Below are 17,818 nucleotides of genomic sequence, written 5' to 3' on the forward strand. Positions count from 1 at the left end.
CTCCCCCATTTTTTCTCTATTCCTCCCCATTTTTTTTTCACTATTTCCCCCATTTTTTCTCCTCTATTTCCCGGTTTTATCCCTGCTCTGGCCCGGGTTTTACATCTATTTAATCCCAGGTTTTGCATCTATTTATTCCCGTTTTTTGCAATTCTACCCCGTTTTTTTCACTATTTCCCTTATTTTCCCCCCTCTATTCCCCCGTTTTTATCCCTGCTCTGGCCCGGGTTTTACATCTATTTAATCCCAGTTTTGGATCTATTTTACTCCCGTTTTTTGCAACTTCCCCCCCATTTTTTCTCCTCTATTCCGCCGGTTTTATCCCTGCTCTAGGCCGGGTTTTACATCTATTTAATCCCAGATTTTGGATTTATTCTCCCCCATTTTTTCTCTATTTCCCCCCCACGTTTTTTCCCTATTTCCCCCTTTTTTTCCCCTCTATTCCGCCGGTTTTATCCCTGCTCTGGCCCGGATTTTACATCTATTTAATCCCAGTTTTGTATCTATTTTACTCCCGTTTTTTGCACTATTTCCCCCATTTTTTCTCCTCTATTCCCCCGGTTTTATCCCTGCTCTGGCCCGGGTTTTGAATCTATTTAATCCCAGTTTTTTTATCTATTCTCCCCCATTTTTTCTCTATTTCCTCCCCATTTTTTTACCCTTTCCCCCATTTTTTCCCCTCTATTCCGCCGGTTTTATCCCTGCTCTGGCCCGGGTTTTACATCTATTTAATCCCAGTTTTGGATCTATTTTACTCACGTTTTTTGCAACTTTACCCCCATTTTTTCACTATTTCTCCTTTTTTCCTCTATTTTACCCCGTTTTAAGCCCTGCTCTGGGCCAGGTTTTACATCTATTTAATCCCAGTTTTTGGATTTATTCTCCCCCATTTTTTCTCTATTTCCTCCCCACGGTTTTTCACTATTTCCCTCATTTTTTCCCCTCTATTCCCCCGTTTTTATCCCTGCTCTGGCCCGGATTTTACATCTATTTAATCCCACTTTTTGCATCTATTTTATTCCCGTTTTTTGCAATTCTACCCCGGTTTTTTCCCTATTTCCCTCATTTTTCCCCCTCTATTCCCCCGTTTTTATCCCTGCTCTGGCCCGGGTTTTACATCTATTTAATCCCAGTTTTTGCATCTATTTTATTCCCGTTTTTTTTTCACTATTTCCCCCATTTTTTCCCCTCTATTCCCCCGGTTTTATCCCTGCTCTGGCCCGGGTTTTACATCTATTTAATCCCAGTTTTTTGGTCTATTCTCACCCATTTTTCCTCTATTTCCTCCCCATTTTTTTTCACTATTTCCCTTATTTTTTCCCCTCTATTCCGCCGGTTTTATCCCTGCTCTGGCCCGGGTTTTACATCTATTTAATCCCAGTTTTTGGATTTATTCTCCCCCATTTTTTCTCTATTTCCCCCCCACGTTTTTTCCCTATTTCCTCCTTTTTTTCCCCTCTATTCCCCCGTTTTTATCCCTGCTCTGGCCCGGGTTTTACATCTATTTAATCCCAGTTTTTGCATCTATTTTATTCCCGTTTTTTTCACTATTTCCCCCCTTTTTTTCTCCTCTATTCCCCCGGTTTTATCCCTGCTCTGGCCCGGGTTTTACATCTATTTAATCCCAGTTTTTGCATCTATTTTATTCCCGTTTTTTTCACTATTTCCCCCCTTTTTTTCTCCTCTATTCCCCTGTTTTTATCCCTGCTCTGGCCCGGGTTTTACATCTATTTAATCCCAGTTTTTGCATCTATTTTATTCTCGTTTTTTTCCCTATTTCCCTCATTTTTTCTCCTCTATTCCCCCGGTTTTATCCCTGCTCTGGCCCGGGTTTTACATCTATTTAATCCCAGTTTTTGCATCTATTTTATTCCCGTTTTTTTCACTATATCCCCCATTTTTTCCCCTCTATTCCCCCGTTTTTATCCCTGCTCTGGCCCGGGTTTTACATCTATTTAATCCCAGTTTTTGGATCTATTTTACTCCCGTTTTTTTCACTATTTCCCCCATTTTTTCCCCTCTATTCCGCCGGTTTTATCCCTGCTCTGGCCCGGGTTTTGAATCTATTTAATCCCAGTTTTTTTATCTATTCTCCCCCATTTTTTCTCTATTTCCTCCCCATTGTTTTTCACTATTTCCCTCATTTTTTCCCCTCTATTCCGCCGGTTTTATCCCTGCTCTGGCCCGGGTTTTACATCTATTTAATCCCAGTTTTTGGATCTATTTTACTCCCGTTTTTTTCACTATTTCCCCCATTTTTTCCCCTCCATTCCCACGTTTTTATCCCTGCTCTGGCCCGGGTTTTACATCTATTTAATCCCAGTTTTTTTATTTATTCTCCTCCGTTTTTCTCTATTTCCTCCCCATTTTTTTTCACTATTTCCCTTATTTTTTCCCCTCTATTCCCCCGGTTTTATCCCTGCTCTGGCCCGGGTTTTACAAGTCTCAAGTTCAACGGCAGCGGGAGGGGGATGGAGCCTTTCCCGCAGTTTTACGAGGATGTCGGGCCCCGCTGGGCTCCGCTGAGGTTTTACAGCTCCCGCCGGGACCTTCCTGCTCCTCCTCCTCCTCCTCCCCTCCCCTCCCCCCGCTCCGCCTGAAAACCGCGGCTGGGGGCGGGGGAAGGGCGAGAAATCCCAGTTGGAGCCGCGGTTCCCAGTTTAATCCCAGTCCCGCACGGTTTGGGAATACCGGGAAAAAATTTCGAAGTGGGAAAAAGGAAAAAAAAAAAAAATAATGGAAAAAAGGGGGAAAATGAATAACGGGAAAAAATCTAAGTGGGGAAAAGGAAAAAAAATTAATACGGGAAAAAAAACAAACAAAAAAAAATACCGGGGAAAAAATTCTAAGTGGAGAAAAGGAAAAAAAAAGAATTAATACAGGAAAAAAAAAATTAATATCCGGGAAAAAATTCTAAGTGGGAAAAAGGAAAAAAAAATAATAATGGAAAAAAGGGGGGAAAATGAATAACGGGAAAAAATTCCGAAGTGAGAAAAAGGAAAAAAAAAAAAAAAAAAGAAAATGGAAAAAAGGGGGAAAAAATGAATACCGGGGAAAAATTCTAAGTGGGAAAAAGGAAAAAAAAATAATAATGGAAAAAAGGGGGGAAAATGAATAACGGGAAAAATTTCCGAAGTGGGAAAAAGGAAAAAAAAAAAAATAATGGAAAAAAGGGGGAAAAAATGAATACCGGGGAAAAATTCTAAGTGGGGAAAAGGAAAAAAAAGTAATAATGGAAAAAAGGGGAAAAAATGAATACCGGGGAAAAATTCTAAGTGGGGAAAAGGAAAAAAAAAATTAATACGGGAAAAAAAAAAAGAATACCGGGGAAAAAATTATTAGGGTGAGAAGAAGGGAAAAAAATTAAATTATTACCTGAAAAAAGGAAAAAAAATAAAAGAATGCCGGGGGAAAAAATTCTAAGTGGGGAAAAGGATTAAAAAAATTAATTCAGGAAAAACAAAAAATGAATACCAGGGAAAAAAATTCTAAGTGGGAAAAAGGAAAAAAAAAAAAAAAAATGGAAAAAAGGGGGAAAAATGAATACCGGGGAAAAATTCTAAGTGGGGAAAAGGAAAAAAAAATTAATACGGGAAAAAAAAAGAATACCGGGGAAAAAAGTTATTAGGGTGAGAAGAAGGGAAAAAAATTAAATTAATACCGGAAAAAAGGAAAAAAAAAAAAAAAAAAGAATACCGGGGAAAAAGTTCTAAGTGGGGAAAAGGAAAAAGAAAATTAATACAGGAAAAAAAAGAACACCGGGGAAAAAATTCTAAGTGGGGAAAAGGAAAAAAAAAATAATAATGGAAAAAAGGGGAAAAAATGAATAACGGGGAAAAATTCTAAGTGGGGAAAAGGGAAAAAAAAATTAATAAAGGAAAAAAAAAAAAAAAAGAATACAGGGGAAAAAAATTCTCAGGGTGAGAAGAAGGGAAAAAAATTAAATTAATACCGGAAAAAAGAAAAAAAAAAATAAAAATAAAAGAATACCGGGGGAAAAGAGTTCTAAGTGGGGAAAAGGAAAAAAAAAATTAATAATGGAAAAAAGGGGAAAAAAATGAATACCGGGAAAAAATTCTAAGTGGGAAAAAGAAAAAAAAATTAATACCGGGAAAAAATCAGGGTGAGAAAAAGGAAAAAAAATAATAAATTAATATCGGGAAAAAATCAGGGTGGGAAAAAGGAAAAAATAAATAATAAATAAAATAATAAATAAATAATAAAGATGTAAATCCCGCACGATTTACTTCGGGTTTATGGGATTTTTAAAATTTTATTTATATTTTTTTTTCCCCCCTTTCCTCTGCAGCAGGAATTGGGGAAAATCGGGCGGGATTTGGGATTTTTTAAATTCTTCATAAAGTTGAGGAAAATCGAAATATTCTCCCAAAGTGGGGGGGGAATGACCCCGAGGGGCAGAAATTGAGAAAAAAATTAAAATAAAATAAAGTAAAATAAAATAAAATAAAATAAAATAAAATAAAATAAAATAAAATAAAATAAAATAAAATAAAATGAAATGAAATAAAATAAAATAAAATAAAGTGAAATAAAATAAAATAAAACAAAGTAAAATAAAAGGAAATAAAATAAAACAAAATAAAAGAAAACAAAATAAAATAAAATAAAATAAAACAAAGTAAAATAAAATAAAACAAAACAAAGTAAAATAAAATGAAATAAAATGAAATGAAATAAAATAAAATAAAATAAAATAAAATAAAATAAAATAAAATAAAATAAAATAAAGTAAAATAAAATAAAATAAAATAAAATGAAAAAAAATAAATAAAATAAAATAGGAAATAAAATAAAATAAAATAAAATAAAATAAAATAAAATAAAATAAAATAAAATAAAATAAAACGAAGCAAAATAAAATAAAATAAAATAAAATAAAATAAAATAAAATAAAATAAAATAAAATAAAACAAAGTAAAATAAAATGAAACAAAACAAAATAAAACAAAATAAAATAAAATAAAATAAAATAAAATAAAATAAAATAAAATAAAATAAAATAAAATAAAATAAAATAAAACAAAGTAAAATAAAATGAAATGAAATAAAATAAAATAAAATAAAATAAAATAAAATAAAATAAAAATAAATAAAATAAAATAAAACAAAGTAAAATAAAATGAAACAAAATAAAATAAAACAAAATAGAACAAAACAAAACAAAACAAAACAAAACAAAATAAAACAAAATAAAATAAAATAAAATAAAACAAAGTAAAATAAAATAAAATAAAATAAAATAAAATAAAATAAAATAAAATAAAATAAATTTAAAAAATGAAAATAGAAGTAAAAATAAAAAAAATAAACCTAAAATTAAAATTAATTTCTATCTTTAATTTCCCCCCGTTTTTACCAACACCCACCCAAATAATTCCATATTCACGCGGGAATTTCTCTCAGCAAACGCCGTGAAAATTCAGTTTATAAATAAACAAAAATTAAAAATTCCAACACAAACCAAGGCGGGATTTTGGGGCAACCTTTAATTCTCAAAATACAAAATCCAAGCAAAGGGAATTTTAAATGTTTTTACACTTGCTCCGAGTACATTTTAATAATAATTTTGATTTTTTTTCCATATATCCACACAGGGTTACAGCGCCTTTAATCCACCGGAAATACAGAGAATAAAAAAAAAATTAAAAATAAAAATAATAATTATAATAATAATAATATTAATAATAATAAATGGATAAATGGTGCCTACACAGCCATAGCATGTCCTGTACATTCCTTTTTTTGGGATTAATTTGGGTTAATTTTTGCTGATTTCTTCATTCTTTATTTATCTTTATTTATTCTCCATTTATTTTTATTTATTCTTTCTTTATTTTTATTTATTCTCCATTTATTCTTTCTTTATTCTCCATTTATTCTCCATTTTTTCTCCCTTTTTTCTCCATTTATTCTTTATTTTTCTCCATTTTTTCTCCATTTTTTCTCCATTTATTCTTTATTTTTTCTCCATTTTTTCTCCATTTATTCTTTCTTTATTCTCCATTTATTCTCTATTTATTCTTTATTTTTCTCCATTTTTTCTCCATTTATTCTCCATTTATTCTCCATTTATTCTTTATTTTTTCTCCCTTTTTTCTCCATTTTTTCTCCATTTATTCTTTATGTTTTCTCCATTTATTCTCCATTTATTCTTTATTTTTCTCCAGTTTTTTCTCCATTTTTTCTCCATTTATTCTTTATTTTTTCTCCATTTTTTCTCCATTTTTTCTCCATTTATTCTTTCTTTATTCTCCATTTATTCTCTATTTATTCTTTATTTTTTCTCCATTTTTTCTCCATTTTTTCTCCATTTATTCTTTATTTTTTCTCCATTTTTTCTCCATTTATTCTTTCTTTATTCTCCATTTATTCTTTAGTTTTTCTCCATTTTTTCTCCATTTATTCTTTATTTATTCTTCATTTCTGCTCCATTTTTTCTCCATTTTTTCTCCAGTTTTTTCTCCATTTTTTCTCCATTTATTCTCTATTTAGTTTTTCTTTATTTATTCTCCCTTTTGCTCGTTCTGCCTGAATTTGGGAGATTTTTTTTTTTTTCCCGACCGCTTTTTTTATTTCAAAACCCCAAATTGTCCCTGCAGGGCCGGGAGAGATTTTGGGGGAAATTGGTGAATTTTGGGATAAAATTGGTGGATTTTGGGGTAAATTGGTGAATTTTGGGATAAATTGATGAATTTTGGGGTAAAATTTGTGAATTGTGGGATAAATTGGTGAATTTTGGGATAAAATTGATGAATTTTGGGGTAAATTGGTGAATTTTGGGGTAAATTGGAGTATTTTAGGATAAAATTGGTGAATTTTGGGATAAAACTTGTGAATTTTGGGATAAATTGGTGAATTTTGGGATAAAATTTCAGATGAATTTTGGGATAAATTGGTGAATTTTGGGATAAATTGATGAATTTTGGGGTAAGTTGGAGTATTTTAGGATAAAATTGGTGAATTTTGGGGTAAAACTTGTGAATTTTGGGATAAAACCGGAGAATTCTGGGGGGAAAATTGGTGAATTTTGGGGATAAATTGGTGAGTTTTTGGGTTCAAACTGGTGAACTTTGGGGTAAATTGATGAATTTTAGGACAAAATTGGTGAATTTTGGGGTTAAGTTGGTGAATTTTGGGATAAAATTGGTGAATTTGGGGTTAAGTTGGTGAATTTTGGGATAAAATTGGTGAACTTTGGAGTTAAATTGGTGAATTTTGGGGTAAAATTGGTGAACTTTGGGGTTAAATTGGAGTATTTTGGCATAAATTGGAGTATTTTGGGATAAGTAGGTGAATTTTGGGATTAAATTGGTTCATTTTGGGATAAATTGATGAATTTTGGGGTAAATTGGAGTATTTTGGGGTTAAATAATTGGTTCGTTTTGGGATGAACTGGTGAATTTTGGGATAAATTGATGAATTTTGGGGTAAATTGGAGTATTTTAGGATAAAATTGGTGAATTTTGGGATAAATTGATGAATTTTGGGGTAAATTGGAGTATTTTAGGATAAAATTGGTGAATTTTGGGATAAAATTTGTGAATTGTGGGATAAATTGGTGAATTTTGGGATAAATTGATGAATTTTGGGGATAAATTGGTGAGTTTTGGGTTAAAACTGGTGAACTTTGGGGTAAATTGATGAATTTTAGGACAAAATTGGTGAATTTTGGGATAAAATTGGTGAATTTGGGGTTAAGTTAGTGAATTTTGGGGTAAAATTGGTGAATTTGGGGGTTAAATTGGTGAATTTTGGGGTAAAATTGGTGAACTTTGGGGTAAAATTGGAGTATTTTGGCATAAATTGGAGTATTTTGGGATAAATAGGTGAATTTTGGGATTAAATTGGTTCATTTTGTGATAAATTGATGAATTTTGGGGTAAATTGGAGTATTTTGGGGTTAAATAATTGGTTCGTTTTGGGATGAACTGGTGAATTTTGGGATAAATTGATGAATTTTGGGATAAGTTGATGAATTTTGGGATAAGTTGATGATTTTTGGGAGAAATTGGTGAATTTTGGGGTAAATTGGTTCATTTTGGGGCGGCTTTAATCGGAATTTTGGGATCTTTGGAGCTCGGTAAGGCAGGAGCGGAGTGAGGGGGGCGGGGGGGGGGGTCCCGAACTTTGGGGGGTCCGGGTGACAAATGGGGGGTCCTGGTGACAATCGGGGGTGTCCCGGTGTCCCCTCAATGCCCGGGTGACAATCGAGGGGTCTCGGTGACAAACAGGGGGGTCCCAGTGACAAAAGGGGGGTCCCGGTGTCCCCTCACTCCAGGGGTGACAAACGAGGGGTCCTGGTGACAAACGGGGGGTCCGGGTGACAAGGAGGGTCCCGGTGACAATCGGGGGGGTCTCGGTGACAATCGGGGGTGTCCCGGTGTCCCCTCCGTGCCCGGTGACAATCTGGGGGTGTCCCGGTGTCCCCTCAATGCCCAGGGGACAATCGGGGGGTCCCGGTGACAATCGAGGGGTTCTGGTGACAAGCGGGGGAGTCCGGGTGTCCCCTCAGTGTCCCGGTGACAATCTGGGGGTGTCCCGGTGTCCCCTCAGTGCCCGGTGACAATCGGGAGGGTCTCGGTGACAATCGGGGGGGTCCCGGTGACAAAAGGGGGGTCCCTGTGTCCCCTCACTGCCACGGTGACAATCGGGGGGGTCCCAGTGACAAAAGGAGGGTCCCAGTGACAATCGGGGGGGTCCCGGGTCCCCTCCGTGCCCGGGTGACAATCGGGGGGGTCCTGGTGACAAAAGGGAGGTCTCAGTGTCCCCTCCGTGCCCGGGTGACAATCTGGGGGATCCCGATGACAAACGGGGGTTCAAAGTGACAAACGAGAGGTCTCAGTGACAAATGCGGGGCCCAGGTGACAAATGGGGGGGTCCCGGTGACAAAGGGGGGGTCCCAGTGTCCCCTCCCTCCGCGGGGGACAAAAGGAGGGTCCCGGTGACAATCGGGGGGTCCGGGTGTCCCCTCCTTGCCCGGTGACAATCGGGAGGGTCCCGGTGACAAAGGGGGGGTCCCGGTGTCCCCTCAGTGCCCAGGGGACAATCGGGGGGGTCCCAGTGACAATCGGGGGGTCCGGGTGTCCCCTCAGTGCCCGGGTGACAATCGGGGGGTCCCGATGACAATCGGGGGGATCCCGATGACAAAGGGGGGGTCCCGGTGTCCCCTCAGTGTCCCGGTGACAATCGGGGGAGTTCCGGGTCCCCTCAGCGCCCAGGGGACAATCGAGGGGTCCTGGTGACAATCGGGGGGGTCCCGGGTCCCCTCACTGCCCGGGTGACAATCTGGGGGTGTCCCGGTGTCCCCTCCGTGCCCGGTGACAATCTGGGGGTGTCCCGGTGTCCCCTCAGTGCCCGGTGACAATCGGGAGGGTCTCGGTGACAATCGGGGGGGTTCCGGTGACAAAGGGGGGGTCCCTGTGTCCCCTCCGTGCCCGGGTGACAATCGGGGGGGTCCCGATGACAAAAGGGGGGTCCCGGTGTCCCCTCAGTGTCCCGGTGACAATCGGGTGGGTCCCAGTGACAATCGGGGGGGTTCCGGGTCCCCTCAGTGCCCAGGGGACAATCGAGGGGTCCTGGTGACAATCGGGGGGGGTCCGGGTGTCCCCTCAGTGCCGGGTGACAATCTGGGGGTGTCCCAGTGACAATCGGGGGGGTCCCGGGTCCCCTCACTGCCCGGCTGACAATCGGGGGGGTCCCGGTGACAATCGGGGGGATCCGGTGTCCCCTCCGTGCCCGGGTGACAATCGGGGGTGTCCCGGTGACAATCTGGGGGTGTCCCGGTGTCCCCTCCGTGCCCGGGTGACACTCGGGGGTGTCCCGGTGACAATCTGGGGGTGTCCCGGTGTCCCCTCCGTGCCCGGGTGACACTCGGGGGATCCCGGTGACAATCGAGGGGTCCTGGTGACAAAGGCGGGGGTCCCGGGTCCCCTCCGTGCCCGGGTGACAGTCGGGGGGTCCCGGTGACAATCGGGGGGTCCCGGTGACAATCGGGGGTGTCCCGGTGTCCCCTCAATGCCCAGGGGACAATCGGGGGGGTCCCGGTGACAATCGGGGGTGTCCCGGTGACAATCGGGGGTGTCCCGGTGACAATCGGGGGTGTCCCGGTGTCCCCTCCGTGCCCGGTGACACTCGGGGCCCCTCAGGGGGTGCCGCTGGCGCTGTTTTTGCCCTTGGCCGCCGCTTTTTTCTCCTTGACGCGGCGGTTCTGGAACCAGATGGTGACCTGGCGCTCGCTCAGGCTGGTGGCGGCCGAGACCCGCCTGCGGCGGTCGCGGGTGATGAACCTGGAGCTGGCGAACTCCTTCTCCAGCTCCTTCAGCTGCCCCTTGCTGTACGGAACGCGCTTCTTGCGGCCGCGGCGCAGCGCGCAGCCCTCGGGGGGGCACGGCCCCGGGTCTGGGGGGGAGAAAAGGGGGTCAGGGGGTCCCCAAAAATACCTACAGCAAGAACAGCCCTCGGGGGGGCACGGCCCCGGGGTCTGGGGGAGAAATGGGGTCAGGGGGTCCCCAAAAATCACAGAGAGTCACCCAGCCCTCGGGGGGGCACGGCCCCGGGTCTGGGGGGGAGAAAAGGGGGTCAGGGGGTCCCCAAAAATACCTACAGCAAGAACAGCCCTCGGGGGGGCACGGCCCCGGGGTCTGGGGGAGAAATGGGGTCAGGGGGTCCCCAAAAATCACAGAGAGTCACCCAGCCCTCGGGGGGGCACGGCCCGGGCTCTGGGGGGAGAAAGGGGGTCAGGGGGTCCCCAAAAATCCCCAAAAATCACACAAACTACCTACAGCAAGCGCAGCCCTCGGGGGGGGCACGGCCCCGGATCTGGGGGGAGAAAGGGGGTCAGGGGGTCCCCAAAAATCACCCAAAAATACCTACAGCAAGAACAGCCCTCGGGGGGCACGGCCCGGGGTCTGGGGGGGAGAAAGGGGTCAGGGGGTCCCCAAAAATCACAGAGAGTCACCCAGCCCTCGGGGGGGCACGGCCCGGGATCTGGGGGGAGAAATGGGGGTCAAGGGGTCCCCAAAAACACCTAAAAATCACACAAACCACCTACAGCAAGAGCAGCCCTCGGGGGGCACGGCCCGGGCTCTGGGGGGAGAAATGGGGGTCAGGGGGTCCCCAAAAATCCCCAAATACACCTACAGCAAGAGCAGCCCTCGGGGGGGCACGGCCCGGGCTCTGGGGGGGGAGAAAAGGGGGTCAGGGGGTCCCCAAAAATCACCCAAAAATCACACAAACCACCTACAGCAAGCGCAGCCCTCGGGGGGGCACGGCCCGGGGTCTGGGGGGGGAGAAAAGGGGGTCAGGGGGTCCCCAAAAATCACCCAAAAATACCTACAGCAAGAACAGCCCTCGGGGGGGGCACGGCCCGGGCTCTGGGGGGGAGAAAAAGGGGGTCAGGGGGTCCCCAAAAATCACCCAAAAACACCTGCAGCAAGCGCAGCCCTCGGGAGGGCACGGCCCCGGATCTGGGGGGAGAAAAATGGGGTCAGGGGGTCCCCAAAAATACCCACAGTCAGTACAGACATCCTAGGGGCACGCCCCGGGCTCTGGGGAGAAAAATGGGGTCAGGGAGTCCCCAAAAATCACACAAACCACCTACAGCAAGAACAGCCCTCGGGGGGGCACGGCCCCGGATCTGGGGGGAGAAATGGGGTCAGGGGGTCCCCAAAAACATCCAAAAATCACCCAAAAATCACACAAACCACCTACAGCAAGAGCAGCCCTCGGGGGGGCACGGCCCCGGCTCTGGGGGGAGAAAAATGGGGTCAGGGGGTCCCCAAAAACACCCAAAAATCACACAAACCACCTACAGCAAGCGCAGCCCTCGGGGGGGCACGGCCCGGGGTCTGGGGGGAGAAATGGGGTCAGGGGGGGTCAGGGGGTCCCCAAAAATCACACAGAGTCACCCAGCCCTCGGGGGGGCACGGCCCGGGGTCTGGGGGGGAAAAATGGGGGTCAGGGGGTCCCCAAAAATCCCCAAAAACACCTGCAGCAAGAACAGCCCTCGGGGGGGCACGGCCCGGGATCTGGGGAGAAATGGGGGTCAGGGGGTCCCCAAAAATCACACAGAGAGTCACCCAGCCCTCGGGGGGGCACGGCCCGGGCTCTGGGGGGAGAAATGGGGGTCAGGGGGGTCAGGGGGTCCCCAAAAATCACAGAGAGTCACCCAGCCCTCGGGGGGGCACGGCCCGGGGTCTTGGGGGGAGAAAAATGGGGTCAGGGGGTCCCCAAAAACACCCATAGCCGTACTGACATCCTGGGCGCACGGCCCGGGGTCTGGGGAGGACAAAAAGGGTCAGGGGGGTCCCCAAAAACACCCAAAAATCCCACAGAGCCACCCAGCCCTCGCGGGGGGGGGCACGGCCCGGGCTCTGGGGGGGACAGAGGGGTCAGGGGGGTCCCCAAAAATCCCACAACCCCCCCCCCAAATCCTCCCAGACATCCTGGAGACACAGCGGGGTCAAGGATGTCCCCAAAACCCCCCAAACCCTTTTTGGGGTCAGGGATGTTCCCAAAACCCCCCAAAACCCCCAAACCCCCCAAAACCCCCAAAACCCCCAAATCCCCCAAATCCCCCAAACCCCCCAAATCCTCCAAAACCCCCAAAATATCATCGTGTGGCCCCCCCCAAAATATCGTCTGAATCCCCAAAATATCCCCTGAACCCCCAAAAATCGCCCCTGAACCCCCAAAAATCCCTGAATCCCCCAAAATCATCCCTGAATCCCCCAAATATCGCCTGAACCCCCAAAATATCGCCTGAACCCCCCAAAATATCGTCCCTGAATCCCCCAAATATCGTCTGAACCCCCAAATATCGCCCCTGAATCCCCCAAATATCGCCCCTGAACCCCCAAATATCGCCTGAACCCCCAAATATCGCCTGAATCCCCAAAATATCGCCCTGAACCCCCAAAATATCGCTACTGAACCCCCAAATATCGCCCCTGAACCCCCCAAATATCGCCCCTGAATCCCCAAAATATCGTCCCTGAACCCCCCAAATATCGCCCCTGATCCCCCAAATATCGCCCCTGAACCCCCAAAATATCGCCTGAATCCCCAAATATCGCCTGAACCCCCCAAATATCGCCCTGAACCCCCAAAATATCGCCTGAATCCCCCAAATATCGCCCCTGAATCCCCCAAATATCGCCTGAACCCCCAAATATCGCCCTGAATCCCCAAATATCGCCTGAACCCCCAAAATATCGCCCTGAACCCCCAAATATCGCCTGAACCCCCAAATATCGCCTGAACCCCCAAAATATCGTCACCTACACGCCGATAAATCCTTTTAATCCCGATCAACGATCGTTTGAATCCCGATAATTGATCGGCTGGACCCCGATAATTGATGATCTCAACTCCTATAAATGATCATCTGAATTCCGATAATTGATCATCTGAATTCCGATAATTGATTATCTGAATTCCGATAATTGATCATCTGAATTCTGGTAATTGATCGTCTGAATTCCGATAATTGATTATCTGAATTCCGATAATTGATAGTCTGAATTCCGATAATTGATAGTCTGAATTCTGGTAAATGATCATTTGAATTCCGATAATTGATGATCTCAACTCCTATAATTGATCATCTGAACCCCAATAACTGATCATCTGAACCCTGATAATTGATCATCTGAATTCCAATAATGGATTATATGAATTCCGATAATTGATCATCTGAATTCCGATAATTGATCATCTGAATTCTGGTAATTGATCGTCTGAATTCCGATAATTGATAGTCTGAACCCCGATAATTGATCATCTGAATTCCTATAATTGATAGTCTGAATTCTGGTAAATGATCATTTGAATTCCGATAATTGATGATCTCAACTCCTATAATTGATCATCTGAACCCCAATAACTGATCATCTGAACCCTGATAATTGATCATCTGAATTCCGATAATTGATTATCTGAATTCCGATAATTGATCATCTGAATTTCGATAATTGATCATCTGAATTCTGGTAATTGATCGTCTGAATTCCGATAATTGATAGTCTGAACCCCGATAATTGATCATCTGAATTCCTATAATTGATAGTCTGAATTCTGGTAAATGATCATTTGAATTCCGATAATTGATGATCTCAACTCCTATAATTGATCATCTGAACCCCAATAACTGATCATCTGAACCCTGATAATTGATCATTTGTATTCCAATAATTGATTATCTGAATTCCGATAATTGATCATCCGAATTCCGATAAATGATCATCTGAATTCTCATAAATTATAATCTGAACCCAAATAACTGATAATCTGAACCCCGATAATTGATTATCTGAATTCCAATAACTGATCATCTGAATTCCGATTGATCATCTGAGTTCTGGTAATTGATCATCTGAATCTTCATCAATGATCCTTTGAATCCCGATAATTGATTATTCGAACTCCTATAAACGATCATCTGAATTCCGATAAACGACCCTTTGAATCCTGATAATTGATCATCTGAATCCCAATAATTGATTATCTGAATCTTGATAATTGATCAGCTGAACCTCGGTAATTGATCATCTGAATCCCGATAATTAATCATCTGAACCCCGATAATTGATCATCTGAACCGCGGTAATTGATCATCTGAATCCCAATAACTGATCATCCGAATTCCGATAATTGATCATCTGAATTCCGATAATTGATCATATGAATTCTGATAAATGATCCCTTGAATCCTGATAAATGATAATCTGAATCCAAATAACTGATCATCCGAATTCCTATAATTGATCATCTGAATCCCGATAATTGATCATCTGAATTCCGATAATTGATCATCTGAACCTCGATAATTAATCATCTGAATATTGATAAATGATGTTTTGAATCCTGATAATTGATCATCTGAATCCCGATAATTAATCATCTGAATCTTGATAAATGATTCTTTGAATCCTGATTAATTGATCATCTGAACCCCGATAATTGATCACTTGAACCCCGATAATTGATCACTTGAACCCCCACCAATCCCCTTCTGCCTCGGAGCTAGACATGGCCGTGATAAATTAATTAAATTAAATTAAATTAATTAAATTAAATTAAATTAAATTAAACCCAACCCCAAAACCCATCGGAACCCCCAAATCTGGATCATTTTAACCCTTTCCGCCCCAACCCCCAAACCCCGATCATTTTAACCCTTTCCACCCCAAAACCCATCGGAACCCCCAAATCTGGGTCATTTTAACCCTTTCCACCCCATAAACCCACCGGAACCCCCAAACCCCGAGAATTTTAACCCTTTCCGCCCCATAAACCCATCGGAACCCCCAAACCGCGATCATTTTAACCCTTTCCGCCCCAAAAACCCATCGGAACCCCCAAACCCGGAGAATTTTAACCCTTTCCGCCCCAACTCCCCAAACCCCGAGAATTTTAACCCTTTCCGCCCCAGAAACCCATCGGAACCCCCAAACCCCGAGAATTTTAACCCTTTCCACCCCAACAAACCCATCGGAACCCCCAAATCTGGGTCATTTTAACCCTTTCCGCCCCAAAACCCATCGGAACCCCCAAACCTCGATCATTTTAACCCTTTCCACCCCATAAACCCATCGGAACCCCCCAAACCCCGGTAATTTTAACCCTTTCCGCTCCAACTCCCCAAACCCCGAGAATTTTAACCCTTTCCGCCCCAGAAACCCATCGGAACCCCCAAATCTGGATCATTTTAACCCTTTCCGCCCTAAAAACCCAAACCTCGATCATTTTAACCCTTTCCACCCCAGAAACTCATCGGAACCTCCAAATCTGGATCATTTTAACCCTTTCCGCCCCATAAACCCATCGGAACCCCCAAATCTGGATCATTTAACCCTTTCCGCCCCAAAACCCATCGGAACCCCCCAAACCCCGATCACTTTAACCCTTTCCTCCCCATAAACCCATCGGAACCCCCCCCCCCCCCAAACCCCGGTAATTTTAACCCTTTCGTCCCCGCCCGCGGGGTTTTACCTGCGAAGGCGGATTTCAGCAGGAAGCCGGCCTGGCCCTGCTCCTTGGCGCAGCACACCTGGCCGCCCCAGCCCCCGGCCAGCGCCCAGGGCTGGTGGTAGCCGCCGTCCACGGGCAGCAGCGGCTCGTGGCGGGGCTCGCCCAGCGCCAGGTCCAGGTAGCCGGCCACGGGCTGGTACGGGGCTCCGTAGCCCGGGTAAAAGGCGAACTCGGCCGGGCGGTTCTGGAAATCGTCGCCGCTCCCTCCGGGAGCCTCCAGGAATTTGTCAGGCGGGAAAGGGCCCGGAGGGGCCGGCGAGGCTTTGAGCGAGCCGCGAGCCACGCGGCACGAGTAGAAACCGCTGCCGAAGTAGCCGTAGGGCAGCGGGGCAGAGCCCGGGGGGGCTTTGGGGGGCTCGGGGGGCACCTCCGGGGGGAAGCCGGGGTTCATGGGGGGCGAGGGAGGAGGAGGAGGAGGAGGAGGAGGGGGAGGAAGCAGCGGCCGGGGCTGGGAGCTGAAGCCGCCCGGAGCCAGGAGCCCCTCGAGGCCCGGGGGCTGCATGGGGGGCGCGGGGGGTGCGGGGCATGGGGGGAGCCGGGGGGCGCTGCCCGAGGGGGGTCCCCGCTTCAGAAAGGCGGCGAGAGGCTCCCCCAGAGCCGGTTTTGGTTCGGGGCCGGCCTGACGCGAAGGGTGGAGGTTTTGCTCATTGGTTGGTGTTGGAGGGGGAAATGAAAAAAAAAAAAATGAAAAGGAAAAAAAAAAAAAAAAAAAAAAAAGGAAAGGAGGGGGGGGAAGGAAAAATCCAACCCAGGGCTTAAAAAAAAAAAAAAAAAAAAAAAATCCTGCAGGCGCAATAAAGCGCTGGAGAAATTGCGAAAATGGTTTTATGGGGAGGAGGAGGAAGAGGAGGAGGAGGAGGGGACAGGAGGGGACGCGGAGGTGGCTCCTGAGCGGCTTCTGGGAAACGAGAAATAAAAATTGTGGTGGGAAGGAGGAGGTGGGAAAAGGGGGAGAAAAAAAGTGAGGGAGGGAAATCAGGAAGCGCAGCAGAAAAATCCGGGCTTGGGTTGAAAACACCTTTAATTTTAATTTTTTTTTTTTTTAATTTAAGGCCTTTTCTCCACCCCAGCTTCATCCTTCCTCTCCTCAGCGATTTCACCTCCAAAAAATCCCAATTTTATCCCCTGGAGGCAGCGCTGAAAGTCAGGAGAGAGGGGAAAATCGGCCTTTGATATCCCAAAAAAACCCTCAAAAATCCCTGTGGAGCTGCTGGAATAATCCAAAGCGACGCCGGGCCCTGGAAACATCCCAAAAAAAAAAAGGTTTTGGAAAAGGGACGGGGAAAATAAAGCAGAAAATTCCTTTGGGATTCCGGGCAGGTGGAGAAATGGGAAAAGATGTAAAATCCGGAAAATTTGGGGTGAATACAAGAATTTAATATAATTTAATAATAATAAACTAATAAAATTTAATAATTTAATATAATAATTGCAGTGCCCGCTGTTAAACCACCCGGGTATTTTTAATTTTCTCTATTCATGCTGCAAACAGATTTTTTTTTTTCTTTTTCCTTCTGTTTTCTTCCCGAAAGTCGCTCTTGGGAAAAACTTTGTGGGAATTCCCCCAAAAGCGGCTTCAGCTTTTTCCTGGGTGTGGATGAACCCAGAGATTTCTGATTTTTGACCGAAAATCCGCAATTAAAAATTCCCCTTTTCTCTGCGGACCCGGAGGAGCCGCAGGGACAGAAATCGGTGGAAATGAGGATTAGGAGCGATGGTGGCAGGCGGGGAAAATCCCAATTAAAGCCCCAAAAACAACCTTAAAATC

At 44.6% G+C, this 17,818-nt stretch overlaps 1 protein-coding gene across 1 annotated transcript; it reads right to left on the bottom strand.

The window, feature by feature from the left end:
• Window positions 1–10,147: 10,147 nt before the first annotated feature.
• On the bottom strand, window positions 10,148–16,552 carry HOXB13 (homeobox B13). The gene is made up of 2 exons (XM_056512285.1): window positions 16,012–16,552; window positions 10,148–10,419 (listed from the first exon to the last, which is right to left on the bottom strand). The coding sequence occupies exons 1-2, from the start codon at window positions 16,550–16,552 to the stop codon at window positions 10,163–10,165; spliced, it is 798 nt and encodes a 265-aa protein (XP_056368260.1). The 3' UTR covers window positions 10,148–10,162.
• Between the last annotated feature and the right edge of the window lie 1,266 nt (window positions 16,553–17,818).

This window comes from Oenanthe melanoleuca, chromosome 27 (assembly GCF_029582105.1).
Source record: "Oenanthe melanoleuca isolate GR-GAL-2019-014 chromosome 27, OMel1.0, whole genome shotgun sequence".
Lineage (NCBI taxonomy): Eukaryota > Metazoa > Chordata > Aves > Passeriformes > Muscicapidae > Oenanthe > Oenanthe melanoleuca.